General features: G+C 50.3%; 1 protein-coding gene across 1 annotated transcript in view; it reads right to left on the reverse strand.

The window, feature by feature from the left end:
- LOC147107934 (ubiquitin-associated and SH3 domain-containing protein A-like) overlaps positions 1-25,268 on the reverse strand; it is a 310,971-nt gene that overhangs the window by 88,991 nt on the left and 196,712 nt on the right. Inside the window, exon 9 of the mRNA XM_086007359.1 lies at positions 6,212-6,334. Coding sequence (XP_085863485.1) covers positions 6,212-6,334 — 123 coding nt within the window. The remainder of the gene's footprint in view (positions 1-6,211; positions 6,335-25,268) is intronic.

Here is a 25,268-nt window from a genome sequence, read left to right on the forward strand (position 1 = left end):
CCCTGGGGGAAATCACCACCCCTGGGGGAAATCACACCACCCCTGGGGGACCACCCCTGGGTGAAATCACCATCCCTGGGGAAATCACCACCCCTGGAGAAATCACCACCCCTGGGGAAATCACACCACCCCTGGGGGAAATCACCACCCCTGGGAAAATCACACCACCCCTGGGGGAAATCACACCACCCCTGGGGGAAATCACCACCCCTGGGGTAAATCACCACCCCTGGAGGAAATCACCACCCCTGGGTGAAGTCACACCACCCCTGGGGAAATCACCATCCCTGGGGGAAATCACCACCCCTGGGGGAAATAATACCACTCCTGGGGGAAATCACCACCCCTGGAGGAAAGCACCACCCCTGGGGGAAATAATACCACCCCTGGGGGTAATCACCACCCCTGGAGGAAATCACCACCCCTGGAGGAAATCACCACCCATGGGGCAATCACCACCCCTGGGGGAAATCACCACCCCTGGGGAAATCACCACCCCTGGAGGAAATCACCACCCCTGGGGAAATCACCACCCCTGGGGGAAATCACCACCCCTGGAGGAAATCACCACCCCTGGGGGAAATCACACCACCCCTGGGGGAAATCACCACCCCTGGAGGAAATCACCACCCCTGGGGAAATCACACCACCCCTGGGGGAAATCACCACCCCTGGGGGAAATCACCACCCCTGGGGAAGTCACACCACCCTGGGGAAATCACCATCCCTGGGGAAATCACCACCCCTGGGGAAATAATACCACTCCTGGGGAAATCACCAGCCCTGGGGGAAATCACCACCCCTGGGGAAATCACCACCCGTGGAGGAAATCACCACCCCTGAGGGAAATCACACCACCCCTGGATGAAATCACCACCCCTGGAGGAAATCACACTACCCTGGGGGAAATCACCACCCCTGGGAAATCACACCACTCCTGGGGGAAATCACCATCCCTGGGGGAAATCACACCACCCCTGGGGAAATCACACCACCCCTGGGGGAAATCACCACCCCTGGGGGAAATCACCACCCCTGGGGAAATCACCACCCCGGGGAAAGGCTCCACCCCTGGAGGAAATCACCACCCCTGGGGGAAATCACACCACCCCTGGGGAAATCTCTCCACCCATGGGGAAATCACACCACCCCTGGGGAAATCACCACCCCTGGGGAAATCACCATCCCTGGGGGAAATCACCACCCCTGGGGGAAATCACCACCCGTGGGCGAAATCACACCACCCCTGGGGAAATCACCATCCCTGGGGGAAATCACCACCACCCCTGGGGGAAATCACCACCACCCCTGGGGGAAATCACCACCCTGGGGAAATCACCACCCCTGGAGGAAATCACCACCCCTGGGGGAAATCACACCACCCCTGGAGGAAATCACCACCCCTGGGCGACATCACACGACCCCTGGGGGAAATCACAACCCCTGGGGGAAATCACCACCCCTGGGGAAATCACCACCCGTGGAGGAAATCACCAACCCTGGGGGAAATCACACCACCCCTGGATGAAATCACCACCCCTGAGGGAAATTTCACCACCCCTGGGGGAAATCACCACCCCTGGGGAAATCACACCACTCCTGGGGGAAATCACCATCCCTGGGGGAAATCACACCACCCCTGGGGAAATCACACCACCCCTGGGGAAATCACCACCCCTGGGGGAAATCACACCACCCCTGGGGGAAATCACCACCCCTGGGGGAAATCACACCACCCCTGGGGAAATCACACCACCCCTGGGGGTAATCACCACCCCTGGGGAAATCACCACCCCTGGGGGAAATCACCACCCCTGGGGGAAATCACACCACCCCTGGGGGACCACCCCTGGGGGAAATCACCACCCCGGGGTGAAATCACCATCCCTGGGGAAATCACCACCCCTGGGGGAAATCACACCGCCCTGGGGAAATCACCATCCCTGGGGAAATCACACCACCCCTGGGGGAAATCTCCACCCCTGGGGAAATCACACCACCCCTGGGGGAAAGGCTCCACCCCTGGGGGAAATCACCACCCCTGGGGAAAGGCTCCACCCCTGGGGAAATCACCACCCCTGGGGGAAATCACACCACCCCTGGGGGAAATCACCACCCCTGGGGGAAATCACACCACCCCTGGGGGAAATCACCATCCCTGGGAAAATCACCACCCCTGGGGGAAATCACCATCCCTGGGGGAAATCACCACCACCCCTGGGGGAAATCACCACCCCTGGGGGAAATAATACCACCCCTGGAGGAAATCACCACCCCTGGAGGAAATCACCACCCCTGGGGGAAATAATACCACCCCTGAGGGAAATCACCACCCCTGGGGGAAATCACACCACCCCTGGGGGAAATCACCACCCCTGGGGAAATCACCACCCCTGGAGGAAATCACCACCCCTGGGGAAATCACCACCCCTGGAGGAAATCACCACCTCTGGGGGAAATCACCACCCCTGGGGAAATCCCCACCCCTGGGTAAATCACCACCCCTGGAGGAAATCACCACCCCTGGAGGAAATCACCACCCCTGGGGGAAATCACCACCCCTGGGGGAAATCACACCACCCCTGGGGGACCACCCCTGGGTGAAATCACCATCCCTGGGGAAATCACCACCCCTGGGGAAATCACACCACCCCTGGGGGAAATCACCACCCCTGGGAAAATCACACCACCCCTGGGGGAAATCACACCACCCCTGGGGTAAATCACCACCCCTGGAGGAAATCACCACCCCTGGGTGAAGTCACACCACCCCTGGGGGAAATCACACCACCCCTGGGGTAAATCACCACCCCTGGAGGAAATCACCACCCCTGGGGGAAGTCACACCACCCCTGGGGAAATCACCATCCCTGGGGGAAATCACCACCCCTGGGGGAAATAATACCACTCCTGGGGGAAATCACCACCCCTGGAGGAAAGCACCACCCCTGGGGGAAATAATACCACCCCTGGGGGTAATCACCACCCCTGGAGGAAATCACCACCCCTGGGGGAAATCACACCACCCCTGGAGGAAATCACCACCCATGGGGCAATCACCACCCCTGGGGGAAATCACCACCCCTGGGGAAATCACCACCCCTGGAGGAAATCACCACCCCTGGGGAAATCACCACCCCTGGGGGAAATCACCACCCCTGGAGGAAATCACCACCCCTGGAGGAAATCACCACCCATGGGGCAATCACCACCCCTGGGGGAAATCACCACCCCTGGGGAAATCACCACCCCTGGAGGAAATCACCACCCATGGGGCAATCACCATCCCTGGGGGAAATCACCACCCCTGGGGAAATCACCACCCCTGGAGGAAATCACCACCCCTGGGGGAAATCACCACCCCTGGAGGAAATCACCACCCCTGGGGGAAATCACCACCCCTGGAGGAAATCACCACCCCTGGGGGAAATCACACCACCCCTGGGGGAAATCACCACCCCTGGGGGAAATCACCACCCCTGGGGGAAGTCACACCACCCCTGGGGAAATCACCATCCCTGGGGGAAATCACCACCACTGGGGGAAATAATACCACTCCTGGGGGAAATCACCACCCCTGGAGGAAATCACCACCCCTGGGGGAAATAATACCACCCCTGGGGGAAATCACCACCCCTGGAGGAAATCACCACCCCTGGGGGAAATCACCACCCCTGGAGGAAATCACCACCCCTGGAGGAAATCACCACCCCTGGAGGAAATCACCACCCATGGGGCAATCACCACCCCTGGGGGAAATCACCACCCCTGGGGAAATCACCACCCCTGGAGGAAATCACCACCCATGGGGCAATCACCATCCCTGGGGGAAATCACCACCCCTGGGGAAATCACCACCCCTGGAGGAAATCACCACCCCTGGGGAAATCACCACCCCTGGAGGAAATCACCACCCCTGGGGGAAATCACACCACCCCTGGGGGAAATCACCACCCCTGGGGGAAATCACCACCCCTGGGGGAAGTCACACCACCCCTGGGGAAATCACCATCCCTGGGGGAAATCACCACCCCTGGGGGAAATAATACCACTCCTGGGGGAAATCACCACCCCTGGAGGAAATCACCACCCCTGGGGGAAATAATACCACCCCTGGGGGAAATCACCACCCCTGGAGGAAATCACCACCCCTGGGGGAAATCACACCACCCCTGGAGGAAATCACCACCCATGGGGCAATCACCACCCCTGGGGGAAATCACCACCCCTGGGGAAATCACCACCCCTGGAGGAAATCACCACCCCTGGGGAAATCACCACCCCTGGGGGAAATCACCACCCCTGGAGGAAATCACCACCCCTGGGGGAAATCACACCACCCCTGGGGGAAATCACCACCCCTGGGGGAAATCACCATCCCTGGGGGAATTCACACCACCCCTGGGGGAAATCACCACCCCTGGGGGAAATCACACCACCCCTGGGGGAAATCACCATCCCTGGGGAAATCACCACCCCTGGAGGAAATCACCACCCCTGGGGGAAATCACACCACCCCTGGGGGAAATCACCATCCCTGGGGGAAATCACCACCCCTGGGGGAAATCACACCACCCCTGGGGGAAATCACCACCCCTGGGGAAATCACCACCCCTGGGGGAAATCACACCCCTGGGGAAATCACCACCCCTGGGGGAAATCACACCACCCCTGGGGGAAATCACCACCCCTGGGGGAAATCACCACCCCTGGGGAAATCACCACCCCTGGGGGAAATCACCACCCCTGGGGGAAATCTCTCCACCCCTGGGGGAGATCACCACCCCTGGGGAAATCTCTCCACCCCTGGGGGAAATCACCACCCCTGGGGAAATCACCACCCCTGGGGGAGATTTACCAGAATGGTTCCAGGGATGGGGGATCTTAGCTACAAGGACCGGTTGGAGAAGCTGGATTTGTTTTCATTAGAACAAAGGAGGTTGAGGGGTGATTTGATAGAGGTGTCCAAGATTATGACGGGTTTGGATAGGCTAGATGGGGAAAGGCTTTTCCTACTAATTGATGGTACAAGGACTTAGGGACACAGATTTAAAGTTTTGGGCAAGAGATACAGGGGGGATGTGAAGAAAAACCTTTTTACACAGCGAGTGGTGATGACCTGGAACTCGCTGCCGACGGAAGTGGTGGAAGCGGAGGCACTCAATGTTTTCAAGGGGAGACTGGATAGGCACTTGAGGGGAAATAAACTTGCAGGGCTACGGGGATAGAGCGGGGGAATGGGACTGACTGGATTGCTCCACAGAGAGCTGGCATGGACTCGATGGGCTGAATGGCCTCCTTCTGTGCTGTTATGGCTCTGTGACCCTGGGGGAAATCACCACCCCTGGGGGAAATCTGTCTTGAGGCAGAATTGGTCCTCTTGCAGCTGGAAACTACAGCAGCCAATTTGTATCTTCAGCCTGGAAGTTATGGGGTACTTCAGGTGGGCTGCTCTGCCTTACAGAGGCAAAGCTTGATGGGTGTCCACCCAACCATGGAAATAAGACCCACTCAAACATTGAAATAAGATCCACCCAACCATGGAAATAAGACCCACTCAAACATTGAAATAAGATCCACCCAACCATGAAATAAGACCCACTCAACCATGGAAATAAGACCCACCCAACCATGGAAATAAGACCAACTCAACCATGGAAATAAGACCAACTCAACCATGGAAATAAGACCCACCCAACCATGGAAATAAGACCAACTCAACCATGGAAATAAGACCAACTCAACCATGGAAATAAGACCCACCCAACCATGGAAATAAGACCAACTCAACCATGGAAATAAGACCCACCCAACCATGGGTTGAGACCATTCCAACCACGGATTGAGGCTCAGTCTCCCAGGATTTGGGATGGGGACTATGCCTGTCCAGTCAATTGTGGGAGACCGTCAGCAGAAAGACTGCGTCAGTTCAAGGAGAAGACCCAACACAACCTTCTCCGGGCAACTAAGGATGGGCAATTAATGCTGACTTTTCCTGTGTTGCCCAAATCCCAAGAACAAATAAAAAAGGTAGATTTAGGATCTGCTCTGCCACTCTTCCACTCGCAGAAGAGCCCTAAAGGAATGTTGGGGACTGTATCTCCAGTGGGTGATTTATGAAAATAACATCAACACTAAGCCACCTTGGCCTGACCTGGAAATAAGGTTCAAAGTGGATGACTGAGCTGAAACTGCAACATCTTAAACTTACCCATTAGCCTAGACTGGAAGATCCCACAGGACGACAAAGGAGGATCATTTTCATAATGCTTGGACCCACCGACCCGCCGTGGAATACTGTATGGAAAGTTTAAGTCTGGTCTGATATAGCTACCTAAAAACATGAAAACAATGTTATCAGACATTTCTGCTTTATGGGCCTGAAATTCCAGTGTCTTTCCTCTGTGGCACATAAAGAGGTAAAGTTGTTTAACAGGAAATGGAAGAAAAGGAGCAGTGAATTCCACTGAAAGTGAGAATCCATTAGCCAAAATAAAGCTGAGGAGTGAACTTCAGGTGTAAGTGCTGCAAGCCAAGAAACTCTGCACTACCTGCAATATGGAAAGAAGTGACTCTAGCATAGAGCATCTCCTTAATGCCCTGGCACCCCTCCAGTGTCAGAAGAAGTTTAATGATCTTACAAGAGCAGCAAAGGTAAATAACTTGGCAGCTAAGTGCCATAGAAGATAGGAGCAGGAATAGGCCATTTGGCCCCTCGAGCCTGCTCCACCATTTAATGAGATCATGGCTGATCATCCAAACTCAGTACACTGTCCCTGCTTTCTCCCTGTATCCCTTGATCCCTTTAGCCTTAAGAAATATATCTAACTCCTTCTTGAATATATTTAATGAATTGGCCTCAACTGCCTTCTGTGGTAGAGAATTCCACAGGTTCACCACTCTAGGTGAAGAAATTCCTCCTCATCTCTGTCCTAAATGGCTTACCCCTTATCTTTAGATTGTGACCCCTGGTTCTGGACACCCCCACCATCGGGACCATCCTTCCTGCATCTAGCCTGTCTAGTCCTGTTAGAATTTTATAAGTTTCAATGAAATCCCCTCTCATTCTTCTAAACTCTAGCAAATACAAGCCTAATCGATCCAATCTCTCCTTATACCTCATTCCTGCCATCCCAGGTATCAGCCTGGTGAATCTTCGCTGCACTCCCTTCACGGCAAGAACATCCTTCCTCAGATAAGGTGACCAAAACTGCACACAATACTCAAGGTGTGGTCTCACCAAGGCCCTGTACAACTGCAGCAAGACATCCTTGTTCCTGTACTCGAACCCTCTTGCTATGAAGGCCAACATACCATTTGCCTTCTTAACCGCCTGCCGCACCTGCATGCTTACCTTCAGCGACTGGTGCACAAGGACATCCAGGTCTCATTGCACTTCCCCTTCTCCCAATCTATTGCTGATCAGATAATAATCTGCCTTCCTGTTTTTGCCACCAAAGTGGATAACCTCACATTTATCCACATTATACTACATCTGCCATGCATCTGCCCAATCACCCAACCTGTCCAAATCATACTGGAGTTTCTCGGCATCCTCCTCACAGCACACACGCCCACCCAGCTTTGTGTCGTCTGCAAATTTGGAGATATTACATCTAGTTCCCTCGTCTAGATCATTAATATATATTGTGAATAACTGGGGTCCTAGCACCGATCCCTGTGGTACCCCACTAGTCACTGCCTTCCACTCGGAAAAAGACCCGTTTATTCCAACTCTTTGCTTCCTGTCTGCCAACCAGTTTTCTATCCATTTCAGTACCTTACCCCCAATACCATGTGCTTTAAGTTTGCACGCTAGTCTCTTATGCGGGACCTTATCGAAAGACTTCTGAAAGTGCAAATACACCACATCCACTGGTTTTCCCTTATCTATTCTACCAGTTACATCCTCAAAAAATTCCAGTAGATTAGTCAAGCATGATTTACCTTTTGTAAATCCATGTTGACTTTGTCCGATCCTGTCACTGTTTTCCAAGTGCTCTGCTATTACATCTTTTATAGTTAGCAGGTAAATTAAAAAATAGGACCTCAAAGTTAGTAATCTCAGGATTGCTACCAGTGCCACATGCTAGTCAGTGTAGAAATAGAAGGATATTTCAGATGAATACGTGGCTAGAAGAATGGTGCAAGGGGGAGGGATTCAAATTCCTGGGACATTGGAACCGGTTCTGGGGGAGGTGGGACCAGTACAAACTGGACGGTTTGCACCTGGGCAGGACGGGGACCGATGTCCTAGGGGGAGTGTTTGCTAGTGCTGTTGGAGAGCGTTTAAACTAAAATGGCAGGGTTGGGAACCTGTGCAGGGAGACAGAAGAAAGGGAAGCAAGGATAGAAGCAAAAGACAGGAAGGAGAAAAGCAAAAGTGGAAGTCAGAGAAATAAAGGCCTAGAAATTGGGTTCTGGTCTTGCCAGGGCTGTAGCGCCAGAAAGTTTGCACCAGCGGTAATGCGGCAGCGCCCGACGAAAATTCGGGTGCGCCGGGCCCAGACGGCGGTGGGCGCTAAAACCCTCCTTTAGCGCCTCAAAACGGGCGTGAACTTGGGTTTCCCGGCGCTAATCCCCCGCTGCGGCACCCGATGCGGTGCGGCAGGCGGGGGAACTGCAGGCCTCCTCCTCCTGTTAAGGAGGAGCTGCCTGCAGCCGACAACTGTCCGGCAGATTGACCCGACATCTGAGCCCGGCACCTCGGGGAAGTGCCGGGCTCGCATGAGACACTGATCAGGGCCACGGGGGGGGAATGCAGGAGTCCGGGAAGGGAGGTGCGGGCAGGCGGCCGCCGGGAATGTGGCCGGCCGCCGCTCCACCTTTATGCGCCGGCGCACACTGGGGGAAGACTCTGTTGCCAGAGTTTTAGTTGCGCCTACCACGGGCGAGGCGGGCGCAACTGAATTTCGGCTTGGGGCCGGGTTACCACGGCAACCGGGATGCTGCGCACACCGATGACGTCATCGGTGCCGGCGCAGCGCTACCGGTGCAACGCCGATTTAGGGCCCCAGGGAATTTCTCAACTGGCCATAACTCCGGCGCTAGGCCCTCTAGCGCCTCAAATGCGGCGCTAAGCCTACCGAATTTCTAGGCCAAAGGGTGTAAATCAAACATGGCCGCATCATGCGAGGAGCATTCGTAATAAGGTGGATGAATTAGCTGTGCAAATAGATGTAAACGGATATGATGTAATTGGGATTACGGAGACATGGCTCCAGGGTGACCAAGGCTGGGAATTCAACATCCAGGGGTATTCAATATTCAGGAAGGACAGGCAAAAAGGAAAAGGTGGTGGGGTAGCATTGCTGGCTAAAGAGGAGATTAACACAATAGTAAGGAAGGATATTAGCTGATGATTAGCTCCCTTCCTAACAGCATTGTGGGTGTCCCTGCACCATATGGACTGCAGCAGTTCAAGAAGGCGGCTCACCACCATATTCTCAAGGGCAATTAGGGATGGGCACTAAATGCAGGCCTAGCCAGCGACGCCCACATCCCATCAATGAATAAAAAATAAATTAAAAAAATCTGTATGGGTAGAGCTGAGAAATACCAAGGGGCAGAAAACGTTAGTGGGAGTTGTATACAGACCCCCAAACAGTAATGCTGAGGTTGGGGATGGCATTAAATGGGAAATTAGAGATGCATGCAATAAGGGCACAGCAGTTATCATGGGTGATTTTAATCTACATATAGATTGGTCTAACCAAATTAGTAACAATACTGTGGAAGAGGAATTCCTAGAATGTATAGGGGATGGTTTCCTGGACCAATATGTTGAGGAAACAACTAGAGATCAGGCCATCTTAGACTGGGTATTATGTAATGAGAAAGGATTAATTAGCAATCTTGTTGTGCGAGGCCCCTTGGGGAGGAGCGATCATAATATGATAGAATTCTTCATTAAGATGGAGGGTGAAGTAGTTGATTCAGAGAATTGGGTACTGAATTTAAATAAAGGAAACTACGATGGTATGAGGCGCGAGTTGGCTAGAATGGATTGGGGAATGTTACTTAAAGGGTTGACGGTGAATAGGCAATGGCAAACATTTAAAGATCGCATGGATGAACTACAGAATTTGTTCATCCCTGTTTGGCATAAAAATAAAACAAAAAAGGTGACTCAACATTGGTTAACAAGGGAAATTAGGGATAGCATAAGATCCAAGGAGAGGACATATAAATTGGCCAGAAAAAGCAGCAAACCTGAGGATTGGGAGCAGGTTAGGATTCAGCAAAGGAGGACAAAGGGATTAATTAAGAGGGGGAAAATAGAGTATGAGAGTAAGCTTTCAGGGAACATAAAAACTGGTTGTAAAAGCTTCTATAAATATGTAATGAGAAAAAGATTGGTAAAGTCTAGCGTAGGTCCCTTGCAGTCAGAAAGGGGAATTTATAATGGGGAACAAAGACATGGCAGACCAATTAAATGCATACTTTGGTTCTGTCTTCACAAAGGAGGACACAAATAAACTCCCAGAGATGTTGGGGAACATAGGGCCTAATGAGAGGGAGGAACTGAATGAAATCAGTATTTGTAGGGAAATGGTGTTAGGGAAATTGACGGGATTGAAGGCCAACACATCCCCAGGGCCTGATAATCTACATCCTAGGGTACTTAAGGAAGTGGCCCTTGAAATAGTAGATGCATTGCTGGTCATCTTCCAAAGTCTGATAGACTCTGGAACAGTTCCCATGGATTGGAGGGTAGCTAATGTAACCCCACTATTTAAAAAAGGTGGTAGAGAGAAAACGGGGAATTATAGACTGGTAAGCCTGACATCGGTAGTGGGGAAATGCTAGAGTCCATTATAAAGATAGGGAAGGAAAGAAAGAAGCTGGGGTGGCAATATTGGTTATGAGAATATTACAGTGTTGGAGAGAGAGGATGCCCTGGAGGGGTCAAGGACAGAATCTATTTGGTTAGAGTTAAGAAACAATAGAGGTGCCATTACATGACTAGGTGTATTCTATAGGCCACCAACTCATGGGAAGGAAATAGAGGAACAAATTTGCAGGGAACTTGCAGGGAGGTGCAAGAACTATGGAGAAGTGATAATGGGGGACTTCAACTATCCTAATATAGACTGGGATACTAATAGTGTAAAGGGCAGAAAGGGGGAAGAATTTCTGAAGTGTATTCAGGAGAACTTTCTTGATCAAAATGTTTCCAGCCCAACGAATAAGGAGGCATTGCTGGATCTGGCTCTGGGGAACGAGGTGGGTCAAGTGGAGCAAGTGTCAGTAGGAGAACATTTAGGGAACAGTGATCACAGTATCATAAGGTTTAGATTAGCTATGGAAAAGGACAGGGAGCAATCTAGAGTAAAAATACTTAATTGGAGAAAGGTCAATTTCAGTGGATTGAGAATGGATCTGGCCCGGGTAAATTGGAATCAAAGATTGGCAGACAAAACTGTAATCAAACAATGGGCTGCCTTTGAAGAGGAGATGGTTCAGGTACAGTCGAGGTACATTCCCATGAGAGGGAAAGGTAGGACAGCCAAAGGCAGAGCTCCCTGGATGATGAACGAGATAGAGGGTAAGATGAAGCAGAAAAAGGGGGCGTACGACAGATGTCAGGTTGAGAATACAAGTGAGAATCAAAGCGAATATAGAAAGTTTAGTAGGGAAGTGAAAAAGGAAATAAGAGAGGCAAAGAGAGAGTATGAGAATAGACTGGCAGCTAACATAAAAGGGAATCCAAAAGTCTTCTATAGGCATATATATATTAAATGGGTAGTAAGAGGAGGGGTGGGCCGATTAGGGACCAAGAAGGAGACCTACGCATGGAGGCAGAGGGCATGGCTGAGGTACTAAATGAATACTTTGCATCTGTCTTTACCCAGGAAGAAGATGCTGCCAAAGTCGTAGTGAAAGAGGAGGTAGTTGAGATTTTTTTTAAAATTCGTTTATGGGAAGAAGGCGACGCTGGCAAGGCCAGCATTTATTGCCCATCCCTAATTGCCCTTGATAAGGTGGTGGTGGGCTGCTTCTTGAACAAATGCAGTCCGCGTGGTGATGGTACTCCCACAGTGCTGTTACGGAGGGAGTTCCAGGATTTTGACCCAGATCGGCGATATACTTCTAAGTCAGGATGGTGTGTGACTTGGAGGGGAACTTGGAGGTGGTGGTGTTCCCATGCACCTGCTGCCCTTGTCCTTCTAGGTGGAAGATGTTGCGGATTTGGGAGATGCTGCCGAAGAAGTCTTGGCAAGTTGCAGCTGTGCATCTTGTAGATGGTACACACTGCAGCTACGGTACGCCAGTGGTGGAGGGAGTGAATGTTTAAGGTGGTGGATGGCGTGCCAATCAAGCGGGCTGCTTTGTCCTGGATGGTGTCGAGCTTCTTGAGTGTTGTTGGAGCTGCACTCGTCCAGGGAAATGGAGAGTATTTCATCACACTCCTTACTTGTGCCTTGTAGATGATGGAAAGGTTTGGGGAGTCAGGAGGTGAGACACTCACCACAGAACACCTAGCCTCTGACCTGCTCTTGTTGCCACAGTATTGATGTGGCTGGTCCAGTTAAGTTTCTGGTTAATGGTGACCCCCAGGATGTTGATGATGAGGGATTCGGCGATGGTAAACCTGTTGAATGTCAAGGGGAGGTGGTTAGTCTCTCGCTTGTTGGAGATAGTCATTGCCTGGCACGTCTGTGACATGAATGTTACCTGCCACTTATCAGCTCAAGCCTGAACGTCGTCCAGGTCTTGTTGCATGCAAGCATGGACTGCTTCATTATTTGAGTTGTGAATGGCGCTAAACACTATGCAGTCATCAGCGAACATCCCCATTTCTGATCTTATGTTGGAGGGAAGGTCATTGATGAAGCAGCTGAAGATGGTTGGGCCTAGGACACTGCCCTGAGGAACTCCTGCAGCGATGTCCTGGGGCTGTGATGATTGACCTTCAGCCACCAGAACTATCTTCCTTTGTGCTAGGTATGACTCCAGCCAGTGGAGCGCTTTCCCCCCAATTCCCATTGACTTCAGTTTTACGAGGGCTCCTTGATGCCACACTCGGTCAAATGCTGACTTGATGTCAAGGGCAGTCACTCTCACCTCACCTCTGGAATTCAGCTCCTTTGTCTATGTTTGGACCAAGGCTGTAATGAGGTCGGGAGCCGAGTGGTCTTGGCGGATCTCAAACTGGGCATCCGTGAGCAGGTTATTGGTGAGTAAGTGCCGCTTGATAGCACTTTCGATGACACCTTCCATCACTTTGCTGATGATTGAGAGTAGACTGATGGGCTGGTAATTGGCCAGGTTGGATTTGTCCTGGTTTTGTGGATAGGACATACCTGGGCAGTTTTCCACATTGTCGGATAGATGCCAGTGTTGTAGCTGTACTGGAACAGCTTGGCTAGAGGCGCGGCTAGTTCTGGAGCACAGGTCTTCAGCACAATAGCCGGGATGTTGTTGGGGCCCATAGCCTTTGCTGTATCCAGTGCGCTCAGCCGTTTCTTGATATGATGCGGAGTGAATCGAATTGGCTGAAGACTGGCTTCTGTGATGGTGGGGCCCTCAGGAAGAGGCCGATATGGATCATCCACTCGGCACTTCTGGCTGAAGATGGTTGCAAACGCTTCAGCCTTGTCTTTTGCACTCACGTGCTGGGCTCCACCATCATTGAGGATGGGGATATTCATGGAGCCTCCTCCTCCCGTTAGTTGTTTAATGGTCCATCGCCATTCACGACTGGATGTGGCAGGACTGCAGAGCTTTGGTCTGATCCGTTGATTGTGGGATCGCTTAGCCTTGTCTATAGCATGCTGCTTCTGCTTTTTAGCATGCATGTAGTCCTGTGTTGCAGGTTGGCATCTCATTTTTAGGTACGCCTGGTGCTGTTCCTGGCATGCTCTTCTACACTTGTTGTTGAACCAGGGTTGGTCCCCTGGCTTGATGGTAATGGTATAGTGAGGGATATTCTGGGCTATGAGGTTACAGATTGTGGTGGAATATAATTCTGCTGCTGCTGATGGCCCACAGCACCTCATGGATGCCCAGTTTTGAGCTGTTAGATCTGTTTTGAATCTATCCCATTTAGCACGGTGGTAGTGCCACACAACAAGATGGAGGGTGTCCTCAGTGTGAAGACGGGACTTTGTCTCCACAATGACTGTGCGGTGGCCACTGCTACCAATATATGTCATGGACAGATGCATCTACGACAGGTAGATTTGTGAGGACGAGGTCAAGTAGGTTTTTCCCTCGTGTTGGTTCTCTCACCGCCTGTCGCAGGTTCAGACTGGCAATTATGTCCTTCAGGACTCGGCCAGCTCGGTCAGTAGTGGTGCTACCGAGCCACTCTTGGTGATGGACATTGAAGTCCCCCACCCAGAGTACATTCTGTGCCCTTGCTACTCTCAGTGGTGTTCAACATGGAGGAGTACTGATTCATCAGCTGAGGGAGGGCGGTAGGTGGTAATCAGCAGGAAGTTTCCATACCCATGCTTGACCTGAAGCCATGAGACTTCATGGGGTCTGGAGTCAATGTGAGGACTTCCAGGGCCACTCCTTCCCGACTGTATACCACTGTGCCACCACCCCTGGTGGGTCTGTCCTGCCGGTGGGACAGGACATACCCAGGGATGGTGATGGAGGAGTTCGGGACATTGGCTGAAAGGTATGATTCTGTGAGTATGACTATGTCAGGATGTTGCTTGACTAGTCTGTGGGACAGCTCTCCCAATTTTGTCACAAGTCCCCAGATGTTGGTGAGGAGGACTTTGCAGGGTCGACTGGACTGGGCGTGCTGTTGCCGTGTCCGTAGCCGATGCCAAGGTCGATGCTGGGTGGTCTGTCCAGTTTCATTCTTTTTTTTAATTGTGTTTCGTAGAGGTTTGTTACAACTGAGTGGCTTGCTAGGCCATTTCAGAGGGCAGTTATGAGTCAACCACATTGCTGTGGGTCTGGAGTCACATATAGGCCAGACCAGGTAAAGATGGCAGATTTCCTTCCCTGAAGGACATTAGTGAACCAGATGGGTTTTTACGACAATCCGATAGTTTCATGGTTACCATTACTGATACTAGCTTTTTATTCCAGATTTATTTCATTAACTGAATTTAAATTTCCCAGCTGCTGTGGTGGTATTTGAACTCACGTCTCTGGATCATTAGTGGACATTACCACTATGCTAACGTTCCCGGATGGGCTAAAAATTGATAAAGAGGAGGTACTGGATAGGCTGGCTGTACTTAAAGTAGATAAGTCACCAGGACCAGATGGATGCATCCTAGGATGCTGAGAGAAGAAAAGGTGGAAATTGTGGAGGTACTGGCCATAATCTTCTAATCCTCCTTAGATATGGGGGTGGTGCCAGAGGACTGGAGATTTGCAAATGTTACATCCTTGTTCAAAAAAGATGTAAGGATAAACCCAGCAAGTACTGGCCAATCAGTTTATCCTCGATAGTGGGGAAGCTTTTAGAAATGATAATCTGGGACAAAATTAACTGTTGCCTGGGCAAGTGTGGATTAATTAAGGAAAACCAACACAGATTTGTTAAAGGCAAATCGCGTTTAACTAACTTGATTGAGTTTTTTGATGAGGTAACCGCGAGGGATGATGAAGGCAATGCAGTTGATGTGGTGTATATGGATTTCCAGAAGGCGTTTTACAAAGTGCCACATAATAGACTTGCCAGCAAAGTTGAAGCCCATGGAATAAAAGGAACAGTGGCTGCATGGATACAAAATTGGCTAAGTGACAGGAAACAGAGAGTAGTGGTGAACGGTTGTTTTTCGGACTGGAGGATGGTATACAGTGGTGTTCCCCAGGGGTCGATTCTAGGACCACTGCTTTTCTTGATATATATTAATGACTTGGACTTGGGTGTCCAAGGCACAATTTCAAAATTTGCAGATGATGCAAAACTTGGAAGTATAGTGAACAGTGACGAGGATAGTGATAGACTTCAAGAGGACATAGACAGGCTGGTGGAATGGGCGGACACGTGGCAGATGAAATTTAACACTGAAAAGTGCAAAGTGATACATTTTGGTAGGAAGAATGAGGAGAGGCAATATAAACTAAAAGGTACAATCCTAAAGGGGGTGCAAGAACAGAGACCTGGGGGTATATGTGCACAAATCATTGAAGGTGACAGGGCAGGTTGAGGAAGCAGATAAAAAAGCATACAGGATGCTGGGCTTTATAAATAGAGGCATAGGGGTCGATTTTGTCGAACCTGTCGGGAAGAAGGCGGGACTTCCCCTTTCGGGTTTCTGACCCGCCTACTTCGACGTCTGGCCAATCCGCGCGATTTTCCCTTGCTTGACCTTGTTGAGCCCGCCCAGCGGGCTCAGCAGGTCAATTAAGGGCCACCCGGCAACAGGTGACGTCACAGACTGAAATTTCATCTGTCAAGATTTCTGACAGATGAAATATCAGTGTTTTACAGCTGTTTGAAGCTGTCAAACACCGACAGTCTGATTTCTAAGATGAGTCCTTCTACGCAGACTCATTTAGAAATCTCAGCAGCACTAAAAGCTGCAGGCTGTCACTTTTGACAGATCGCAGCCGCTCAGCTTTCAGTTCCGGCTGAGTGATGCGCTCCCGATGGCTGCAGGAAGAAAGGCTGTTAAGGTAAGTAAAGGTGAGTAAAAGTTCTTTACACATTTTAGACACACCAAACACACTTACCTTTACACTCATGCACCCATCACTCACCTGAGTGCCGTCATCGCGACCCCTCCAACTCCTTCAACCCGACGGCCCACCTGCTCTACCTGGCGTGGTTTGGAGCCATCGGGAAACCCACACGAAACCCCTCAAAATGGGGATTAGGTTAAAAACTGCCTGTTAACTACCTGTTAACGGCAGTTAATTGACACTAATCCCTTCCCGCCTGGTTTCGGCGGGTCCCAGTGCGGGGCAGGTACCCGCCGCCCCTGAAACTTATGTGAGGCGGGGTTTTGGGCAGGATGGTGTCGGGACCCCCAAATTCGGGATTTCCCCCCCCCCCACATGGCTGAAACCCCGCCTGACGGCTCCCCGAAAATCTAGCCCATAGAGTACAAAAGCAAGGAAGTTATGATGAACCTGTATAAAACACTGGTTTGGCCTCAACTGGAGTATTGTGTCCAATTCTAGGCACCACACTTTAGGGAGGATGTGAAGGCCTTAGAGAGGGTGCAGAAAAGATTTACAAGAATGATTCCAGGGATGAGAGACTTCAGTTATGTGGATAGACTGGCGAAACTGGGGTTGTTCTCCTTAGAGCAGAGAAGGTTGAGAGGAGATTTGATAGAGGTGTTCAAAATCATAAGGGGCGAGACAGAGTAGATAGAGAGAAACTGTTCCCATTGGCGGAAGGGCTGAGAACCAGAGGACACAGATTTAAGGTGATTGGCAGAAGAACCAAATGCAACATGAGGAAAACTTTTTTACGCAGTGAGTGGCTAGGATCTGGAATGCACGGCCTGAGAGGGTGGTGGAGGCAGATTCAATCGTGGCTTTCAAAAGGGAATTGGATAAGTACCTGAAGGAAAAAAATTTGCAGGGCTACAGGGAAAGGGCAGGAGAGTGGGACTGGCTGAAGTGCTCTTGGAGCGAGTCGGCATGGGCTCGAGGGGCCGAATGTTCTCCTTCTGTGCTGTAACCATTCTATGATTCTATGGGCCAGATTTTCAGTGTGCCGTCAGGTGGGGGGGAAAATCCCGAATTTGAGGGTCCTGACACAATCCCGCCCAAAACCCCGCCCCACGTAAGTTTCGGGGCAGCGGGTACCCGCCCCGCACTGGGACCCGCCGAAACCAGGCGGGAAGGGATTAGTGCCAATTAACTGCCTGTTAACAGGTAGTTAACAGGCAGTTTTTAGCCTAATCCCTATTTTGAGGGGTTTCATGTGGGTTTCCCGACGGCTCCAAACCACGCCAGGTTAGAGCAGCTGGGCCATCGGGTTGAAGGAGTTGGAGGGGTCGCGATGTCGGTACTCAGGTGAGTGATGGGTGCATGAGTGTAAAGGTAAGTGTGTTTGGTGTGTCTAAAGTGTGTAAAGAACTTTTACTCACCTGTACTTACCTTAACAGCCTTTCTTCCTGTAGCCGTCGGGAGCCCATCACTCAGCCGGAACTTAAAGCTGAATGGCTGCGATCTGTCAAAAGTGACAGCCTGCAGCTTTGAGTGCCGGTGAGAGTTCTAACTGAGTCTGTGCAGAATGACTCATGTCAGAACTCAGACTGTCAGTGTTGACAGCTTCAAACAGCTGTGAGACACTGATATTTCATCTGTTAAGAACTCTTGACAGATGAAATTGCAGTCTGACGTCACCTGTTGCCGGGTGGCCCTTAATTGGCCTGCTGAGCCCCCTGGGCGGGCTCAACAAGGTCAATCAAGGGAAAATCACGCGGATTGGCCGGAAGTCAAAGTAGGCGGGTCAAAATCCCGAAAGGGGAAGTCCCGCCTTCTTCCCGACAGGTTCGGGAAAATCTACCCGTATGATTCTAATTGATGTGTTCAAAATTTTGAGGGGTTTTGATAGAGTACATAGGAAGAAACTGTTGCCACTGGCAGGAGGGTCGGTAACCAGAGGACACAGATTTAATGTTATTGGCAAAAGAACCAGCCGGGAGCTGAGAAGAATTGTTTTACGCAGCGAGCTGTTATGATCTGGAACGCACTGCCTGAAAGGGTGATGGAAGCAGACTCAATAATAACTTCCAAAAGGGAATTGGATAAATATTCGAAGGAGAGAAAATTGCAGGGCTCTGGGGAAAGAGCGGGGTTGGGGGACTAATTGGATAGCACTGTCATGATAGCACAGACATGGTGGGCCAAATGGCCTTCTTTTGTGCGGTAAGATTCTTTGATTCTATGATTCTATGAAATTTGTCTGTTGTTTTATAGCCTAAAAAATATAGCAGTACATGTCGTTAGAAAGGGAACTTATGTTTAGAAGCATAGAATGCAAAAACAGGGAGGTAGCATTGAACTTGTAGAAAGCTTATTTGGTACAGTTGGAGTTTTAAACATTGTACTACAGGAAGGATATAAAAACAACAGTAAAGTTGTTGTGTCGGTTCACTGGGCTACAGAACTGAAGAGAGACTGGAGAAGTGAGGGCTTTTCTTAATGTGTAACCTGATAAAGGGCTTCAAGATTATGAAGGGTTATGTCCCACATGACCTCAAGAAACGGTTGATCGCACTGGATACAGCAAAGGCTGTGGGCCTCAACAACATCCCATCTGTACTGCTGAAGGCTTGTGCTCCAGAACTAGCTGCGCGTCTAGCCAAGCTGTTCCAGTACAGCTACAACTGGCATGTGCCCGACCAAGTGGAAAATTGCCCAGGTATGTCCTGTCCACAAAAAGCAGGACATATCCAATCCAGCCAATTACCGCCCCATCAGCCTACTCTCAATCACCACAAAGTGATTAAAGGTGTTGTCGACAGTGCTATTAAGCGGCACTAACTGACCAAAACCTCACTGATGCTCAGTTTGGGTTCCGCCAGGACCACTCAGCTCCAGACTTCCTTACAGCCTTGCTCCATACATGGACAAAAGAGCTGAATTCCAGAGGTGAGTTAAGATTTACTGCCCTTGACATCAATGCAGCATTTGACTGAGTGTAGCATCAAGGAGCCCTAGTAAAATTGAAGTCAATGGGAATTAGGGGAAAAACTCTCCCCTGGCTGGCGTCATATCTAGCACAAAGGAAGATGGTTGTGGTTGTTGGAGGCCAATCATCTCAGTCCCAGGACATCGCTGCAGGAGTTCCTCAGGGCAATGTCCAATACCCAACAATATTCAGCTGCTTCATCAATCACCTTCCTGCCATCACATGGTCAGAAATGGGGATGTTCGCTGATGATTGTACAGTGTTCAGTTCCAGTCACAACTCCTCAGATAATGAAACAGTCCGTGCCCACATGCAGCAAGACCTGGACAGCATTCAGGCTTGGGCTGATAAGTGGCAATGAATATTTGGGTGACACAAGTGCCAGGCAATGACCATCTCCAACAAGAGAGAGTCTAACCACCTTCCTTGACATTCATTGACACTACCTTCACCGAATCCCCTAACATCAACATCCCGGGGGTCACCATTGACCAGAAACCTATTTGGATCAGCCATATAAAAACTGTGGCTGTTAGATCCGTGGTTCAGTGGATAAATAATTACGCGGATGCTGTACATAAACAAATAACAGGTCTTTACTGGAGGAGGGTAATCTCTAGACTGGGGTACAGAGGCATGCGCACAGCTTATATACCGGTGTGGTCACTGCCGGTACTACAGTATACAGGAGCTGTAAAAAGTAGTTCTGACTTAAAGCACATACACTACAATTCCTCCCTTTTTAGATTAATAATACCCCCTTAATATTCAAATAACAATTACATTTTTACATGTACATTCAATAACAAAAGTCCATTTATAGATTCAGTCTTTGGGGCGGCTTCCTGACCCTTTCGGGATAGCGCCTTTCCGGAGGTTCTTGTTCTTGGTGCAGAGGCGATTCTGACCCCCTTTCATTGGGTAGTTCATCGGGTTCCACTGCTACTGGGTCTGAAGTAGATACTACCGGTATGTCGGGTTCATCCCCAGGTACTCAAGACATGGGGTTGACGCATTCCTGTGATGCTAAGATCTGATCGACGTGGCGTCTCACAATGTTCTCCCCGACATCCACGGTGTACATTAATGGCCCCTGCCTTGTACATATCGTTCCGGGTTGCCACTTCTCTGTTCGATAGTCACGGGCCAAGACTGGTTGCCCTACATTGAAGCTCCTTGTCGGCTTCTCGTTGATGTGCTGGAATTGTTTGTCCTCAACATTTCTTCGCACATTTGGTCTGAGCAAGTCCAGACGAGATCTCAACCTTCGGTTAAAGAACATCATGGCCGGGGTCTGGTTGGTAACTGCATGTGTCGCGTTTCGGTAGGCTAATAAGAAATTGTCCATCTTATGCTGTAGTGGAATTTCCTCGTCGCACATGGCCTTTATCGCCTTCTTAAAGGTTTGTATGAACCTCTCAGCCAATCCATTGGTGGTTGGATGATACGGGGCGGATGTGTAATGCCTTACCCCATTCCTTTTCATGAATTTTTGGAACTCGTCGGACACAAACTGTGGTCCATTATCAGAGCAGATCTGCTCTGGCAACCCGTTTCTGGCAAATATGGTCCGTAGGACTGCAATCGTTTTCTCTGTACTGGTTGAAGACATCTTTATCACCTCAGGCCACTTTGAATGAGCATCCACTGCTATTAAGAACATTGAGTCCATGAATGGACCAGCGAAATCAATGTGCACCCGTTGCCATGGAGAGGAGGGCCACTCCCATGGGTGTAGAGGGGCATGTGGTGGTGCATTTTGGACCTTCTGGCATCCTAAGCAGCTCTTAGTTAGGTCTTCGATTTGTTGATCGATTCCCGGCCACCACACATAAGCCCTAGCTAGGCTTTTCATTTTCACTCCCCCCAGATGACCTTCATGTAGCTCATTTAGCACTCTCTCCCTTAACTTGGGTGGAATCACCACTCTGGCTCCACACATCACTGTCCCCTGGCATACTGACAGCTGTTCTCTTCTGGATGAGAATGCTGGCAACAGTGAGTCGCCATGTGTTGGCCATCCCCTCACCATCAATTCAAATACCCATGACAGCGTCGGATCATTGCGGGTCTCCTTCTCTATATCCGCGTTTGTTACTGGCAATCGTTCAATTATCGACGAATAAAATATCTCGATAGGGTCCACTGCTGGTGCTTCCTCCACAGTAGGCAGTGGCAGGTGCGATAGCCCATCAGTGTTCCCATGCCGTCTCGTGCCTTTATATTCTATTTCATATTTATTTGCCCCTAGAAACAGGGGCCATCTTTGTAACCGCTGTGCAGTCATTACTGGCACGCCCTTCTTAGGATTAAAGATGGAGACAAGTGGTTGGTGGTCAGTCAGCAAGGTGAACTTCTGTCCATGCAGATAGTGGTTGAATTTTTTTACTCCCCAAACTAGGCTGAGGGCCTCCCTGTCAATCTGGGCGTAGTTGCGCTCGGCTGAGGTTAGTGACCGCGACGCAAAGGCTACTGGCCTCTCCAACCCGTCTGGGAATTTGTGCGACAGCACCGCTCCAATGCCGTAGGGTGATGCATCACATGCCAAACGAATTGGTAGTGCTGGGTTGAAATGGGCCAACACCTCTTTTGATGTGATCAATTCTTTACACTTCTGGAAAGCTCGTCTACGTTCGTCATCCCACTTCCATGGTACCCCTGTTTTCAGTAGGGTGTTCAGCGGGTGTAATACCGTAGACAAATTTGGTAAGAACTTGTGGTAGTAGTTTACCAGCCTGAGGAACGACCTCAGTTGTGACACATTTTCCGGTGCTGGAGCCTTGACTACTGCCTCAATCTTGTCAGGGGACTTATGTAACCCCTCTTCATCGATGACGTGGCCGCAATACGAGATCTGTTTCTGGAAAAACTCGCACTTGTGGCGATTAGCTCGTAGCCCATATTCCTTTAATCTGGCGAGCACCTTCTCCAAGTTAGCGAGGTGATCACCGTCATTTTCGCCCGTGACCCAGATGTCGTCCAAATAACACTGGGTCCCTGGAATCCTTTGCAGGACCTGATCCATCGCCCTTTGCCAGATAGCCGGAGCCGAGGCTACTCCAAACACCAGCTGGTTGTATTGATAGAGACCTTTATGGGTGTTGATCGTAAGGTAATGTTTCGAAGCTTCTTCTACCTCCATTTGCAAGTACGCCTGGGCTAGATCAATTTTGGTGAAGCGTTTACCACTAGATAGCGAGGCGAAAATATCCTCAATTCGTGGAAGCGGATATTGCACTGTGTGAAGGACTGGGTTCACTGTCACCTTAAAATCCCCACAGATGCGGACCTTCTTTGGTTCCCCAGGCGTATTACTCAACGACCTCTTCATTACAGGAACGATGGGTGTAGCCCACTCGCTCCAGTCCACTTTGGACAGTACTCCTGAACGTTCCAACCCTTCCAACTCTGCTTCAACCGCTGGTCTGATCGCATAAGGCACTGGTCTGGCCTTCAGAAACTTTGGGCTTGCATTATCCTCTATTTTAATTGTTGCTGTTATTCCTTTTAGTGTTCCTAGTCCCTCCTGGAACACTTCTTTTGCGTCAGTTAGCATTTTTGACAGTCGTCCAGGTATGACGTCGTCATCCTTTTTGGCCTCCACCTTCAGTGCCTGTATGGAATGCCAATCTAAATGTATCTTCCGGATCCATTCACGTCCTAGCAGTGGTGGTCCTCCATTTGGTAATACATATATATCCATTTTAGGTATTTCCTGACCTTTATATGTCACTTTCACCCTTATTTTTCCTTTGGGGTAGACTTTTTGCCCCGTATATGTCTTCAAGACAATCTCTGTAGCTTTCAAGGGTATGTGTGAAAATAGCCGCTTGTAGTCTCTTTGATTTATGACTGTTAGAGCTGACCCTGTGTCCAATTCCATTTCCACTTGGACTCCGTCTATCTTGAGTGTAACCCAGATAGTCTGGTGATCCTCCATTTCGGTTACATTATGTAGTTTCAGACAACCCAGCTCCTTGCTTCCGGAGTCTGTGTCACTTTTCTGTTCGTCTGAACCACTGTCCATCACCTGGTGTACCTTTTTGTACTTCTCCTGTGGAGATTTCTTACTGTTGGTTTTCTTCCCAGACCTGCAGACTCTTGCTATGTGTCCTGCTTTCCCACACTGTCTGCACACTTGGTCCTTGAACCAACAATCTTTCTGGTCATGTGTTGTTCTGCCGCAGCGACAGCACTTCCCTGTTCCATAGGTCATTTCGTTGGTGCCATATTCTTGCGGTCTCCGTTGTATCTCTGCAGCGCCCCTTGCGGCTGCTTCGTGTGATACTGCCATACTGAAAGCTTTGTCCAGCGTAAGGTCCTTTTCTGATAGAAGCCGTTTCTGGGTTCCTTCACTTTGTAGCCCACACACAAACTTGTCCCTTAATGTGTCTGCTAGTCCCGCTCCAAACTGGCAGTATTTCGATAGCTTGCGCAGTTCCGTTAGGTACTCAGCATTGCTTTCGTCTTTGTGTTGGTTCCTTTTATGGAACTTAAATCGTTCTGCTATCAGCAGCGGTGTGGGGTTTAAGTGGTCGTGTAGGATTTCTACTATGCTTTCAAAATTCTTGTTTACCGGCTTCTCTGGGGTTAATAGATTTCGCAATAACCCATAAGTTTTTGCACCCATGGAATTTAACAGAACCAGTGCTTTATTAACATCTGGCACTTCATTCGCCCTGCAGTACACCTCAATACGTTCCACATATGTCACCCAATCTTCGACTTCATTGTCGAACGTAGAGATACTGCCACTCTTCGGCATCCTTGGTTGTGCGTTAACTATCACCAATGGCGCCTCCCGCACTTCCCCTTCTTCTCCGCTGGCACAAAATGGCGTCTCCTGCGCTTTCCTTCCTTCCCGCGCTCGCCCGTCTTCTCCGCTGCGGCTTCACAAAATGGCGTCTCCCGCGCTCTTCCTTCTCCGCGGCTCAATGGCGCCTCCCACGCTCTCCCTGCTTCTCCGCGGCTCAATGGCGCCTCCCACGCTCTCCCTGCTTCTCCGCGGCTCAATGGCGTCTCCCGCGCTCTCCCTGCTTCTCCGTGGCTCAATGGCGTCTCCCCTTGCTTCGCCCCGCGGACCCTGATCAGCCCGTGATCCCTGGCTGTGCTCTGTGCGTTCTTCTCTTGATATTTGTCGACGCCGCTCAGTCTAGAACCCGGCTGTTTCTTACCCTCTCTCTCTCCGGTTTGCAGTAATTTTCCTCGACGCCGCTCGGTGATCAACCCCCGGCTGCACCTGCTCTCTTCACCCTCTTTCTTACCCCGTCGATGCTGCTCGGCTCTCTCTCTCTGCCGTCGGTCGGCTCCAGCCGCCGCTGCTCGGGAAGGGTCTGCTCTCGACCTGCCATCGGTCTCTTACTGCTCGTTGTGGCTGGGGAACCAAACCCGGCTCTCCACAGCCTCCCCAGCGAAGTTGGATCTCTGCCTGACTGCTAGGTGGTTGCTCGCGGTCGACGCCCATGTTCCTGGACTCGACTATTTTTAATTTTTTAATTTTTTTTTGTTTTATGTTGCAGGTAGATTCGCATCGACACTCGTCGCCACTGTTAGATCCGTGGTTCAGTGGATAAACAATTACACGGATGCTGTACATAAACAAATAACAGGTCTTTACTGGAGGAGGGTAATCTCTAGACTGGGGTACAGAGGCATGCGCACAGCGGTGTGGTCACTGCCGGTACTACAGTATACA

Source organism: Somniosus microcephalus, chromosome 14, assembly GCF_052327205.1.
Source record: "Somniosus microcephalus isolate GS21.2 chromosome 14, FLI_Smic_1.0, whole genome shotgun sequence".
NCBI lineage: Eukaryota > Metazoa > Chordata > Chondrichthyes > Squaliformes > Somniosidae > Somniosus > Somniosus microcephalus.